This window comes from Octopus sinensis, linkage group LG5 (assembly GCF_006345805.1).
Source record: "Octopus sinensis linkage group LG5, ASM634580v1, whole genome shotgun sequence".
Taxonomy (NCBI): Eukaryota; Metazoa; Mollusca; class Cephalopoda; order Octopoda; family Octopodidae; genus Octopus; species Octopus sinensis.
Genome location: NC_043001.1, coordinates 125,755,127 through 125,770,782, shown reverse-complemented (window position 1 = coordinate 125,770,782; position 15,656 = coordinate 125,755,127). Strand labels below are relative to the sequence as shown.

Here is a 15,656-nt window from a genome sequence, read left to right as displayed (position 1 = left end):
CTTCATTATTGGTGTCTTTCTTGAACAGTGTCACCACACCTCTGCTAACAGCACTAGGAATTCTCCTGTTCTTTTGTCAGTTGCAGTAGATATCTGCTAAGGGGTTGCCAAACAAATCTAGCATGAATACATAGAATTCATAGGGCAGACCATCCAAATTGGGCAATCTGTGACTTGTGCAATTGCTCATCACCTTCCAGATTTCAGTGGCTGTTATCGGCCTTTCACGTAACCTTGTGTCAGCTGTGGCAAGCTGTCCAGCTACAAACTTAAGTCCAGTATCATTGTCGACCCATCGCCCTCTCCAAACAGCTGTGTGAAGTGCTGCTAAAAAGTCACATACATCTGCTCGGAGCTGCGTAGCATGTGCCCATCCCAATCCATCAAAGACCTCATCATGGTTTGTTTCCACATTGCATCTCCACCATTCAGGCCCATCGGACAGCTTTAATTCCTTACTGTTTGAGCACATGGGCCTTAGCTCTGACAGCACAACCTCTGTGTTTTGCTTCAAAGAAATGGTCATGGGTCATTCTTGTTGCTAACACACTGGTCACAATGCCCTAAATTACTAACTAGCTCACTCTTTAATCTATTCTTTTCTATTGCTAACTCTATGCTAAATGTTATTGATTCTGCTCTAATCACCCTCTTCAGGGCAGCCCACTACCAGTTGTTGATGATTGCAGCCCCCCCCCCATCCCCGTCAACTGTCACTTAACTAGTTCACTAATCCAGTCCTTGTAGTTTCTGCATGTTAGAAAGGACGCATTTAACTTCCAGGTCCCTATCTACAGGTCCTACCTTACTCGACTGTGCAGATCACAAACTTGTGGTCTGTGTAACCAACCAAAGTTAAATTGTGGACAGCCTACACTATCTCTATCCTCTGACCTAACAAATACTTTATCTAGATACGATCTGGATGACCCATTGTGGTTGCTCCATGTTCACAAATTAGCACATCAGGGAAATCCAGTTGATACCTATTAAATGATTGGAAGTCTCTGAGTAGGTTTTTGAGGTTTTTACACCCCATTCTTCTGTGTACTATCCCCACACAGTCCTTCCATGTGTTCAAAATCCCATTCCAGTCCCCTACTAGTACTAAACTGCAAGAAAGTTCCCAGGAATGTTTCTAGATGCCTGATGAATTCTAGCCTTCCAGCTACTGTTGGAGCATAGACAGCCACCTGTCTAAGGGCACCACTTTTGCTACCATTCACATCTAGGACCACCAGCCTGCCACCCAGCTCCATGAAGATTGCCTTAACTTCGAGATCTAAGGATTTTCAGAATAGCACTGCTTCCCCACCACCAGCTCCTGACAGACCACTTGATGAGAATATCTCATAGTCATCGAAAATGGGTGGTAGTGCTTGCGCATTAGAAATCCTTGTCTTGCTAATTGCTGCTACATCTAAATCAAGTGACCTGAGGTCGTTTAGCGAGTGACCTTGCTTCCAAGCTGACCCCAAGCCACAAGCATTCATACACCCCACCCTGAAAACAGACATGTTTATTGGAGAAACAAAATGGAAAAAGGTCACTTACCTTGGATTTTTAGAGGGTTAGCTGATTCAGCTGCCATGTGATGCATTATCATTAATGAAGGGCCTTCCTAAAGTCCTTTTTTGTGGTTTTAACCTAAAAGGCCCAATGTCTTAGGTATTTTTTTTTTAAGTTCTAGGTATGTGTTTGTATCAATCAGCTGTCTGTCATGGGGAGTTTTTGACAGACATTTATTGAACTCTACTTCTTTGTATGAATATTTGTTTTTCCCTACTTGCTGCATCAGCTCACTGTGAAGTTGATGAGGCATTCGGGTTCTCTAGTAAGTTGTTCAAGTTCTTGTGATTATTATTTCTTTTTGTGCATTTGATTCTGTTTTGGTGCTTTTTTGTGGTTGTGGTTGTGGTTGAATGAGTATGCATTGCTTTTGTTGTTGGGATTTGGGTGTGTTGTTATTGTTGTCAAGTGTAGCCAATCAATTAGGTGAATTTTCCTTGTCCTGTCTTTTCACTTTCAGCTTAGGATGGTTTTTTGGAACTACTTTTGCTTTTCCCCACCACAAGTCCTTCTTGGGAGATTCAATTTCTCCTTGTTGCATAAGGCTTCTTGTGGTGGTGGTGGTGGTGGTAGCAGAGCCACTGTCCCTTGAGCTCCATTTTGTTGTTATGAGCAGAGGGCCTTCAAATTTATGTTAGACCCACAAGTGTAGCACCTTGGCTTTCTGTTTTCCACCATGACCTGGAGTTATGATTCGTTGGGCAGCTTGATAAGTTCAGGGACCTTGTCCAAGGATTATTGTATTTTAATCTTTAGGCTAAATAGAAACAGCTGTGAGAGAATATGTTGGATTTGTATATATAAATGAATATGTATGGCCACAGCTCTGAGCTGAAACTCGCGGTCGTAGGATTGCGGTTTCGATTCCCAGACCGGGCGTTGTGAGTGTTTATTGAGCGAAAACACCTAAAGCTCCACGAGGCTCCGGCAGGGGGTTGTGGCGATCCCTGCTGTACTCTTTCGCCACGACTTTCTCTCACTCTTTCTTTTGTTGGCCTGCCCGCTTAGCCAGCGGAGTGGCATCATTCGAGGGCTAAAAAAACAATGCGAAGCGCATTGTGACCAGCGATGTGTAGCAACATCTGATAGCCTGGTCGGTCATGCTGAATACGGTGATATATATATATATATATATATATATATATTAACAATTAAGGAACGGCCATAATAGGCCATTCACCCACTAGAAATAACAGCCAAAGCTTCTACCGCAAATAAAGATTAATTCCGTAAACAGGAGAAAATTAAAAAAACATTTACCCTGTAATTTCTTGTACGGTATACCGTTTCATCCGCTGTTTAATGGTAAACTAACCTGATTAAATTAAATCAAGCCAATCCTCCATAAGCCCTCGGATTCTTCAGCAAGAAATAGCTCAAGTCGGGACAGATATATACACGAGGCATACCCAATCTTGCCAAGTCAATATCTGACCTAAAATTTTCAAATCGTCGCACTCGCGCCAAATTTATCGGCAGCAATAGATATCAGCCGTCGATTCCATTACGGAATTAACCAAAAAATTCATAATTAATCAATATAGGGTGGCAAGGAAAATTTTGTAGAATTTTATTGCCACCAGCGGCCCAGTGGGAAAAAATTAAATAGTCATAGACCATTTTTAAGTTCAACATTAACAATAAGGAACGGCCATAATAGGCCATTCACCCACTAGACATAACAGCCAAAGCTTCTACCGCAAATAAAGATTAATTCCATAAACAGGAGAAAATTAAAAAAACATTTACCCTGTAATTTCTTGTACGGTATACCGTTTCATCCGCTGTTTAATGGTAAACTAACCTGATTAAATTAAATCAAGCCAATCCTCCATAAGCCCTCGGATTCTTCAGCAAGAAATAGCTCAAGTCGGGACAGATATATACACGAGGCATACCCAATCTTGCCAAGTCAATATCTGACCTAAAATTTTCAAATCGTCGCACTCGCGCCAAATTTATCGGCAGCAAATAGATATCAGCCGTCGATTCCATTACGGAATTAACCAAAAAATTCATAATTAATCAATATAGGGTGGCAAGGAAAATTTTGTAGAATTTTATTGCCACCAGCGGCCCAGTGGGAAAAAATTAAATAGTCATAGACCATTTTTAAGTTCAACATTAACAATTAAGGAACGGCCATAATAGGCCATTCACCCACTAGAAATAACAGCCAAAGCTTCTACTGCAAATAAAGATTAATTCCGTAAACAGGAGAAAATTAAAAAAACATTTACCCTGTAATTTCTTGTACGGTATACCGTTTCATCCGCTGTTTAATGGTAAACTAACCTGATTAATTAAATCAAGCCAATCCTCCATAAGCCCTCGGATTCTTCAGCAAGAAATAGCTCAAGTCGGGACAGATATATACACGAGGCATACCCAATCTTGCCAAGTCAATATCTGACCTAAAATTTTCAAATCGTCGCACTCGCGCCAAATTTATCGGCAGCAAATAGATATCAGCCGTTGATTCCATTACGGAATTAACCAAAAAATTCATAATTAATCAATATAGGGTGGCAAGGAAAATTTTGTAGAATTTTATTGCCACCAGCGGCCCAGTGGGAAAAAATTAAATAGTCATAGACCATTTTTAAGTTCAACATTAACAATTAAGGAACGGCCATAATAGGCCATTCACCCACTAGAAATAACAGCTAAAGCTTCTACCGCAAATAAAGATTAATTCCGTAAACAGGAGAAAATTAAAAAAACATTTACCCTGTAATTTCTTGTACGGTATACCGTTTCATCATCCGCTGTTTAATGGTAAACTAACCTGATTAAATTAAATCAAGCCAATCCTCCATAAGCCCTCGGATTCTTCAGCAAGAAATAGCTCAAGTCGGGACAGATATATACACGAGGCATACCCAATCTTGCCAAGTCAATATCTGACCTAAAATTTTCAAATCGTCGCACTCGCGCCAAATTTATCGGCAGCAATAGATATCAGCCGTCGATTCCATTACGGAATTAACCGAAAAATTCATAATTAATCAATATAGGGTGGCAAGGAAAATTTTGTAGAATTTTATTGCCACCAGCGGCCCAGTGGGAAAAAATTAAATAGTCATAGACTGAAGAATCCGAGGGCTTATGGAGGATTGGCTTGATTTAATTTAATCAGGTTAGTTTACCATTAAACAGCGGATGAAACGGTATACCGTACAAGAAATTACAGGGTAAATGTTTTTTTAATTTTCTCCTGTTTACGGAATTAATCTTTATTTGCGGTAGAAGCTTTGGCTGTTATTTCTAGTGGGTGAATGGCCTATTATGGCCGTTCCTTAATTGTTATGTTGAACTTAAAAATGGTCTATGACTATTTAATTTTTTCCCACTGGGCCGCTGGTGGCAATAAAATTCTACAAAATTTTCCTTGCCACCCTATATTGATTAATTATGAATTTTTTGGTTAATTCCGTAATGGAATCGACGGCTGATATCTATTTGCTGCCGATAAATTTGGCGCGAGTGCGACGATTTGAAAATTTTAGGTCAGATATTGACTTGGCAAGATTGGGTATGCCTCGTGTATATATCTGTCCCGACTTGAGCTATTTCTTGCTGAAGAATCCGAGGGCTTATGGAGGATTGGCTTGATTTAATTTAATCAGGTTAGTTTACCATTAAACAGCGGATGAAACGGTATACCGTACAAGAAATTACAGGGTAAATGTTTTTTTAATTTTCTCCTGTTTACGGAATTAATCTTTATTTGCGGTAGAAGCTTTGGCTGTTATTTCTAGTGGGTGAATGGCCTATTATGGCCGTTCCTTAATTGTTAATGTTGAACTTAAAAACGGTCTATGACTATTTAATTTTTTCCCACTGGGCCGCTGGTGGCAATAAAATTCTACAAAATTTTCCTTGCCACCCTATATTGATTAATTATGAATTTTTTGGTTAATTCCGTAATGGAATCGACGGCTGATATCTATTTGCTGCCGATAAATTTGGCGCGAGTGCGACGATTTGAAAATTTTAGGTCAGATATTGACTTGGCAAGATTGGGTATGCCTCGTGTATATATCTGTCCCGACTTGAGCTATTTCTTGCTGAAGAATCCGAGGGCTTATGGAGGATTGGCTTGATTTAATTTAATCAGGTTAGTTTACCATTAAACAGCGGATGAAACGGTATACCATACAAGAAATTACAGGGTAAATGTTTTTTTATTTTCTCCTGTTTACGGAATTAATCTTTATTTGCGGTAGAAGCTTTGGCTGTTATTCTAGTGGGTGAATGGCCTATTATGGCCGTTCCTTAATTGTAATGTTGAACTTAAAAATGGTCTATGACTATTTAATTTTTTCCCACTGGGCGCTGGTGGCAATAAAATTCTACAAAATTTTCCTTGCCACCCTATATTGATAATTATGAATTTTTTGGTTAATTCCGTAATGGAATCGACGGCTGATATCTATTTGCTGCCGATAAATTTGGCGCGAGTGCGACGATTTGAAAATTTTAGGTCAGATATTGACTTGGCAAGATTGGGTATGCCTCGTGTATATATGTCCCGACTTGAGCTATTTCTTGCTGAAGAATCCGAGGGCTTATGGAGGATTGGCTTGATTTAATTTAATCAGGTTAGTTTACCATTAAACAGCGGATGAAACGGTATACCGTACAAGAAATTACAGGGTAAATGTTTTTTTAATTTTCTCCTGTTTACGGAATTAATCTTTATTTGCGGTAGAAGCTTTGGCTGTTATTCTAGTGGGTGAATGGCCTATTATGGCCGTTCCTTAATTGTTAATGTTGAACTTAAAAACGGTCTATGACTATTTAATTTTTTCCCACTGGGCCGCTGGTGGCAATAAAATTCTACAAAATTTTCCTTGCCACCCTATATTGATTAATTATGAATTTTTTGGTTAATTCCGTAATGGAATCGACGGCTGATATCTATTTGCTGCCGATAAATTTGGCGCGCGAGTGCGACGATTTGAAAATTTTAGGTCAGATATTGACTTGGCAAGATTGGGTATGCCTCGTGTATATATCTGTCCCGACTTGAGCTATTTCTGCTGAAGAATCCGAGGGCTTATGGAGGATTGGCTTGATTTAATTTAATCAGGTTAGTTACCATTAAACAGCGGATGAAACGGTATACCGTACAAGAAATTACAGGGTAAATGTTTTTTTAATTTTCTCCTGTTTACGGAATTAATCTTTATTTGCGGTAGAAGCTTTGGCTGTTATTTCTAGTGGGTGAATGGCCTATTATGGCCGTTCCTTAATTGTTAATGTTGAACTTAAAAACGGTCTATGACTATTTAATTTTTTCCCACTGGGCCGCTGGTGGCAATAAAATTCTACAAAATTTTCCTTGCCACCCTATATTGATTAATTATGAATTTTTTGGTTAATTCCGTAATGGAATCGACGGCTGATATCTATTTGCTGCCGATAAATTTGGCGCGAGTGCGACGATTTGAAAATTTTAGGTCAGATATTGACTTGGCAAGATTGGGTATGCCTCGTGTATATATCTGTCCCGACTTGAGCTATTTCTTGCTGAAGAATCCGAGGGCTTATGGAGGATTGGCTTGATTTAATTTAATCAGGTTAGTTTACCATTAAACAGCGGATGAAACGGTATACCGTACAAGAAATTACAGGGTAAATGTTTTTTTAATTTTCTCCTGTTTACGGAATTAATCTTTATTTGCGGTAGAAGCTTTGGCTGTTATTTCTAGTGGGTGAATGGCCTATTATGGCCGTTCCTTAATTGTTAATGTTGAACTTAAAAACGGTCTATGACTATTTAATTTTTTCCCACTGGGCCGCTGGTGGCAATAAAAAAAATCACAAATTTTCCTTGCCACCCTATATTGATTAATTATGAATTTTTTGGTTAATTCCGTAATGGAATCGACGGCTGATATCTATTTGCTGCCGATAAATTTGGCGCGAGTGCGACGATTTGAAAATTTTAGGTCAGATATTGACTTGGCAAGATTGGGTATGCCTCGTGTATATATCTGTCCCGACTTGAGCTATTTCTTGCTGAAGAATCCGAGGGCTTATGGAGGATTGGCTTGATTTAATTTAATCAGGTTAGTTTACCATTAAACAGCGGATGAAACGGTATACCGTACAAGAAATTACAGGGTAAATGTTTTTTTAATTTTCTCCTGTTTACGGAATTAATCTTTATTTGCGGTAGGTAGAAGCTTTGGCTGTTATTTTAGTGGGTGAATGGCCTATTATGGCCGTTCCTTAATTGTTAATGTTGAACTTAAAAATGGTCTATGACTATTTAATTTTTTCCCACTGGGCCGCTGGTGGCAATAAAATTCTACAAAATTTTCCTTGCCACCCTATATTGATTAATTATGAATTTTTTGGTTAATTCCGTAATGGAATCGACGGCTGATCTATTTGCTGCCGATAAATTTGGCGCGAGTGCGACGATTTGAAAATTTTAGGTCAGATATTGACTTGGCAAGATTGGGTATGCCTCGTGTATATATCTGTCCTGACTTGAGCTATTTCTTGCTGAAGAATCCGAGGGCTTATGGAGGATTGGCTTGATTTAATTTAATCAGGTTAGTTTACCATTAAACAGCGGATGAAACGGTATACCGTACAAGAAATTACAGGGTAAATGTTTTTTTAATTTTCTCCTGTTTACGGAATTAATCTTTATTTGCGGTAGAAGCTTTGGCTGTTATTTCTAGTGGGTGAATGGCCTATTATGGCCGTTCCTTAATTGTTAATGTTGAACTTAAAAATGGTCTATGACTATTTAATTTTTTCCCACTGGGCCGCTGGTGGCAATAAAATTCTACAAAATTTTCCTTGCCACCCTATATTGATTAATTATGAATTTTTTGGTTAATTCCGTAATGGATCGACGGCTGATATCTATTTGCTGCCGATAAATTTGGCGCGAGTGCGACGATTTGAAAATTTTAGGTCAGATATTGACTTGGCAAGATTGGGTATGCCTCGTGTATATATCTGTCCCGACTTGAGCTATTTCTTGCTGAAGAATCCGAGGGCTTATGGAGGATTGGCTTGATTTAATTTAATCAGGTTAGTTTACCATTAAACAGCGGATGAAACGGTATACCGTACAAGAAATTACAGGGTAAATGTTTTTTTAATTTTCTCCTGTTTACGGAATTAATCTTTATTTGCGGTAGAAGCTTTGGCTGTTATTTCTAGTGGGTGAATGGCCTATTATGGCCGTTCCTTAATTGTTAATGTTGAACTTAAAAATGGTCTATGACTATTTAATTTTTTCCCACTGGGCCGCTGGTTGCAATAAAATTCTACAAAATTTTCCTTGCCACCCTATATTGATTAATTATGAATTTTTTGGTTAATTCCGTAATGGAATCGACGGCTGATATCTATTTGCTGCCGATAATTTGGCGCGAGTGCGACGATTTGAAAATTTTAGGTCAGATATTGACTTGGCAAGATTGGGTATGCCTCGTGTAATATCTGTCCCGACTTGAGCTATTTCTTGCTGAAGAATCCGAGGGCTTATGGAGGATTGGCTTGATTTAATTTAATCAGGTTAGTTTACCATTAAACAGCGGATGAAACGGTATACCGTACAAGAAATTACAGGGTAAATGTTTTTTTATTTTCTCCTGTTTACGGAATTAATCTTTATTTGCGGTAGAAGCTTTGGCTGTTATTTCTAGTGGGTGAATGGCCTATTATGGCCGTTCCTTAATTGTTAATGTTGAACTTAAAAATGTCTATGACTATTAATTTTTTCCCACTGGGCGCTGGTGGCAATAAAATTCTACAAAATTTTCCTTGCCACCTATATTGATTAATATATATATATATATATATATATATATATATATATATATATATATATATCTTTGAGTTACAATTTATTGAGTCAAAACTGTACAAGTTTACTGAGAACACTGCAGAGTGAAAGAAGAGACCAAGATTAGGTGAAGGCCAAGGAACATGCACAAAATAAACAAGGCGCAGGAGTAGCTGTGTGGTAAGTAGCTTGCTAACCAACCACATGGTTCTGGGTTCAGTCACACTGCGTGGCATCTTGGACAAGTGTCTTCTGCTATAGCCCCGGGCCGACTAATGCCTTGTGAGTGGATTTGGTAGACAGAAACTGAAAGAAGCCTGTCGTATATATGTATATATATATATATATGTGTGTGTATGTGTTTGTGTGTCTGTGTTTGTCCCCCTAGCATTGCTTGACAACCGATGCTGGTGTGTTTACGTCCCCGTCACTTAGCGGTTCGGCAAAAGAGGAGTGACAGTAGAAATATAGAGTCAAAAGAGACCGATAGAATAAGTACTGGGCTTACAAAGAATAAGTCCCGGGGTCGATTTGCTCGACTAAAGGCGGTGCTCCAGCATGGCCGCAGTCAAATGACTGAAACAAGTAAAAGAGTAAAGAGTAAGAGTAAGGCTGGCAAGAAGAGTGTATGGAAGCTCTTTGCACTAAGTGGCAGTGGAAAGAATAACATTAGCAATAACAGTAAGTATAGATGATAGATGCATGTACATATAAATTCATAAACATACATTTTGCATTTCCTCTTTTATAGAATCTGATGATCCGTTTCCTGTGCGCTCAAAAGATGATGTTCTTCATGAAGACTATGACCCAGCATTGCACCATCCTGTTTTCTGTGGTTATTTGTGTGCCAAAGTAGACACCTATGAAGATGCAGCAGCAGATTTTGACCCAGCTACCAGCCATCCTGCATGTGTGGGTTACGTCCTCATCGATATACCTAAAAAGCATGTTAAACGCAAGTGTGATGAAGCTCCTGACCCCCAAACATGTAAGCCACGCTTCATTAGAATAATTTTTTTTTTTTATTTGGGCTCAGGTTGAGGGAATATTGTAGCAATTTCTGATGGTTTCATCTATAGTAGCCACATAAATTAACCTTGTGGTTGGTCACCCCGCCAAAAATAGCAATGGGATAACTGTAAAATCACCCCCCACTACCTCAGAAAAGGAAGAACAATATAATCCCTAACATATAAAAAGACAGGCTCATCATGGCTTTTAATCAACATCTGCTAAAATAGAGCTGAGCTTGTGCTAAACACCACCACCAACAAATAAAGTTATCATGAGCCAAAGAAGGAGCTTATATATATTTCTTTACTGCCCACAAGGGACTAAACATAGAGGGGACAAACAAGGACAAAGGAATTACAATGACCCCAGTTGCAAAACTGGTACTTTATTTATCGACCCCGAAAGGATGAAAGGCAAAGTCGACCTCGGTAGAATTTGAACTCAGAACGTAACGACAGATGAAATACCGCTAAACATTTTGCCCGGTGCGCTAACGTTTCTGCCAGCTTGCCGCCTTACCAAAGAAGGAGCTTATATGTGGTCTTTCAACCTGCTAGAAGTAGCATGCAAACTCTCCCTTTCACTGCATCTTACAATTATAAAGAAGCATCGGTCAACCCAATGTTATTGTAAAAGAAACTCACTCAAGGTGGAATGCATAGGCTTGAACATGGAACCACAAGGTTGGGAACCAAACCTCTTAAGCACAGAGCCATTTCTGTTCCTTGCTGTCATCAATAGAATATGTAGTTGTTGTTGTTGTTGTTGTTTAACCCCAGGTCAGTCCTAATTCAGCAGATAATATGATCAAAGGGCATTACACCAATATACATCCAGTATTTTTTTCATGCCTAGAACAACATATTTCAATGTATTCTTCCTTCTTCTTTTAAGATAGTAGGTCATGATATATGGAAATTTGGTAGTTATTTCTAGCACGTCAAGCAACCATATAGGGGTTCCTTCAAACAGTGAAGTTCAGTTTGATTGTTTGGTTGATTCTCTGCTACAACTCTTGCTCAAAAGATGCCCATGTATGATTTGGTTATGCATCCCATAAACCTACAGAGCAAACTCATGTTCCTAGGTTAGTGGCAACAGTACGGCAAGGGGCTTAAAATGTGAACTGGTATGATGAAGTTAGATCTTGAATCAATATCTTGTTAGCTATTGAAATCATAAGTAGTCGATCCACTTTGTGTCAGACATCTGTGATTACCAGATACAGCTGGTTTTCATTCACAATGCTGAGAATTCATTGCACACTGCCAAACCAGCTCAGCTAATCCTAGATGAAAGCTGACACGAGCAGTGTGGGTGGCTCCTTCATTGCTTTGGTTATGCAGCAATAATATAACGGGAAGCTTTATGAAAATAAACAAAAGACGAAGGCAGGTGGAATACAAACAAGCAATTGTATTAGTATGGCGCTCAGGAATATAAATAAAACAAGTCTTTTACGTTTCGAGCCTACGCTCTTCAACAGAAAGATACACAGAAAAGAAACACAGAAAGAAACAAGGAGAGAAAAAAATGCATGCAGAGGCTAGCGAATCAACATGGCGATCTGATTTCGGCCAGAAGTCAAAGATCAAACGTGAGACGCAAGAGTGAAATTAGGGGAGATAACAGGGTTAAATGACCTCGCCCCAACATAAGAGTGTGTGTGTGTATGAGAGAGTATGTAGTGCGTATGAGAGGTCTGGACGTGTGTATGTATATATGATGTGATGTGTAAAGTCGTATGGTGTAGTGTAGAGAGAGGAGATGAGGGGGAGAGGGGAGGAGGAGGGATAATATAACACAGCAGGGTTAAATTAATTGATGTTGTTACTCCTCTTTACCACTTGTCTGGGTGTCTGAAACAGAAATTTTATGGTTTTCGTTGATAAATTACATACTGATAAAATCATCATCATCCAACATTTGACATCCATGTTCCTTGCTGGCATACATTGGATGATTTGACAGGATCTTGATGGGTCCGAAGATTGCTCTAATGTCTCATTTGGCATGGTTTCTATGGTTGGATGCCTTTCCTAATGCCAAACATTTTACAGTATGTAAAGGGTTTTTTTAAAATTTTGTGGCACCAGCACTAGTGAGATCACCATGCAGCCTGCAAGACTAAGTTCTCCATCAATTGAGTAGAGCTACAGTGGAGTGGGAGATGGTTTTATGCTATGAGATGAGGAGTAAATTGTAAGAGATGTGGGCCAGAGCAGAATAGTTTTCTCACTGTAGGGTGAATTTTCAAAATATGAGATAAGTGGAAGAGAGTGGAAACAAGATAAAAAGGAGCGTGAGTTGGTAGAGGTTGCAAGAGGGTATAGGAAAGTGAAATATGGTCAGGGATGAGGAATAGTTGAGTGAGTGAATATAATGAATGAAGAACAAATGTTGAGAGATAATAACTAGGAGCGGGGAAGAGTAGGTGATAGCTGCATAGATTAGGTAAGTTTGGGGTTGGATGTAATGACTAGTGGATAAGGAGCAGGGTGACTTATGATACATAAGTTGAGGAGAGGTAGGGGAAAATAGATGATTGACAGTGCAGAAAAGTGGGTGAAGAACAGCAACATAGTTATAATGATACAGTAATCATGGGAATTTTGAGAGAGAAAGAGAGAGATGTATGATAGTGAAGAGGGAGAGATAATTGGGTGGCTCAAGAGAGGGATTAATGTAAAATGTGGATGTTTAACGCAGGTATAATTCAAATACTTTTACTTGTGGATTGTACGTTATTTGCAAGATGTAGCCATGTTTAATTTTCGCAGGGAGGGAACCACAAATAGATAAGTTAACATTCGTTTTGTTCATCATTTTTATTTTTATTTTTTATTTCGTATTTTTTGTTTGTATTTTTTACTTGTATTTTTTATTCGTATTTTTTATCCTCTTTTATTGCTTAGATTTTTATTTCTTAAATTTTTAAGGTTCATTCATTATTTTTATTTTTTATTTATTAATTTGTAAAGTAAAATTACATTTATGATTTTTAGTCAAATAATTTCAATCATTATAGAGCTACATAGAACGTAAATAGTGTAATAAATGTGTAGAATCCAGACATGAAGATTGGGAGTACGTCGATTTAATTGAGTATTGAAACTAGCGACCTTATATCTCAAAAATACTGACATACTGTCATGAAACACATGTTGTCTTTAAAATGGAAAGTATGGGATTCTGAGTAGATATAGTAAGTATAATATTTAATGTTTGATGGCTCAGATGGGTATAGTATCTTACAATGTTGATTGAGTTGAGGGTGGTTCTGTCTCTAAAACTACTTTTATATATATAAATAAAATATTGAGAGAAGTTCACTTTAGTATCTTTAATTTGAATGTCTCATTCCTGTGGATTCGGAATTAATCTTCCCTAATAATTATATTATATATATATATATATAAATATGTATATATATCATAATCATCATCATCATCATCGTTGAACGTCCGTTTTCCATGCTAGTATGGGTTGGACGGTTTGACTGGGGTCTGGGAAGCCAGGAGGCTGGACCAGGCTCCAGTCTGATCTGGCAGTGTTTCTACAGCTGGATGCCCTTCCTAACACCAACCACTCTGTGAGTGTAGTGGGTACTTTTTACGTACCACCGGCTCAGGCTCCAGGGGCGGCTGGCAGCAGCCACGATCGGCTGGTGCTTTTTACGTGCCGCCAGCATGGAAGCCAGTCCAGGCAGCACTGGCATCGGCCACATTCGGATGGTGCTTATTACGTGCCACTGGTACAGGTATCACAACTACAATTTCCATTTGATATTTTTTTTGATGTTGATGTACTTGACTCAATAGGTCTCTTCAAGCATAGCAGGTCGCCCTACGATCCAAGGTAAGCACAGCAGGCCGTCCTGTGACCCAAGGTACTTTGGATGGGCTGGGGCTGCTATGTGAAGCTGCTGCAGGAAACAGCCATTAACTCACGTTATTTGTTGGGTTTTGCAGTCACAGCATGTCTCCAGAGATCTCGGTCTTTCGTCATTGCATCTGTGAGGCCCAACGATCGAAGATCATGCTTGACCACTTCATCCCATGTTTTCCTGGGTCTACCTCTACCCCGGATTCCTTCAACTGTTTGGGAGTGGCACTTCTTCACACATCTCTCCTCATCAATCCGTTGTACATGACCATACCAGCACAAACGTCTCTCTTGCACGCCACATCTCATGCTTCTCATGTCCAGCATTTCTCTCAGAGTGCTTACACTCTGTCGTGTGTGCTCACTGACATTACACATCCAGCGGATCATGCTAGCTTCATTTCTTTCAAGCCTGTCCATGTCCTCTGCAGTCACAGCCCATGTTTCACTATTGTGAAGCATGGCAGTTCGCACACATGCAACGTACAATCTACCTTTCACTCTGAGTGAGAGACCCTTCATCACCAGTAGGGGTAGAGGCTTTCTAAACTTTGCGCAGGCTATTCGTATTCTTGTGGTGACACTCTCTGAGCATCCACCTCCACTACTAAATTGGTCACCTAGTTAGCGGAAACTATCAACTACTTCTAGTTTCTTTCCCTGGAGTGTGATGGAATCTGTTTTCTGAGTATCTATACAAATATATATATGTATATAAATATGTATATATATATATATATAGATAAGAAAGTTTGTTTGGTAAAGCACGTGGGTGAATATATAAGAAAATAGTAAAGTGTGAAAAAACGACAGAAGGCTTAAATGTTAAAAAATATATATATTTGTGTCAAAATGTCTGGAGAATATTGGAAAAATTTTTTTTCCTTTCCTTAAAATGACATAATTTAAAAATTTTTTTAAAGAAATTACCAGTTTCGCGTGTAGCTTTTCAAATTTCTTGTGACGTTATGTTTATATTGCATGGAGTTATCGTTGTGTTTATTTTCAGGAGATTTCTAAATAAGGGGAGGTAGTGAGTGATTTCTTCCGGTGTAAGGGAGATAATCGCTTAAAAATTTTTTTCCCTTTCCCTTGTTAATTTCTCTGTGTCAGTATGTTCGGATGGTTGAGTCTGGGTTTGTACTTTTCAATGAAGAATGTTTCCTTGTTCAGTCTAATTTGTGTTGATGATCCGAAAGCACATTGGTAAAATGGGAAGATTAAAAATTGTGGCAGTAGTTGCTTTGCGCATTTCTCAATGTGCTCACTAAAAGGTATCATTCTATATTCTGGGAATGCAATCTGTTGTCGATGCAGTGTGCATCTACGCCTGAGTGATAGTCCCGTGGAACCCACATAGTCTTGG

At 38.9% G+C, this 15,656-nt stretch overlaps 1 protein-coding gene across 2 annotated transcripts in view; it reads left to right on the top strand.

Moving 5' to 3' along the window:
* LOC115212416 (IQ domain-containing protein K-like) overlaps positions 1-15,656 on the top strand; it is a 74,856-nt gene that overhangs the window by 9,402 nt on the left and 49,798 nt on the right. For both annotated transcript variants that reach the window (XM_036503061.1, XM_029781325.2), the window contains exon 2: positions 10,140-10,379. In XM_036503061.1, the coding sequence (XP_036358954.1) occupies positions 10,140-10,379 (240 nt within the window). The remainder of the gene's footprint in view (positions 1-10,139; positions 10,380-15,656) is intronic.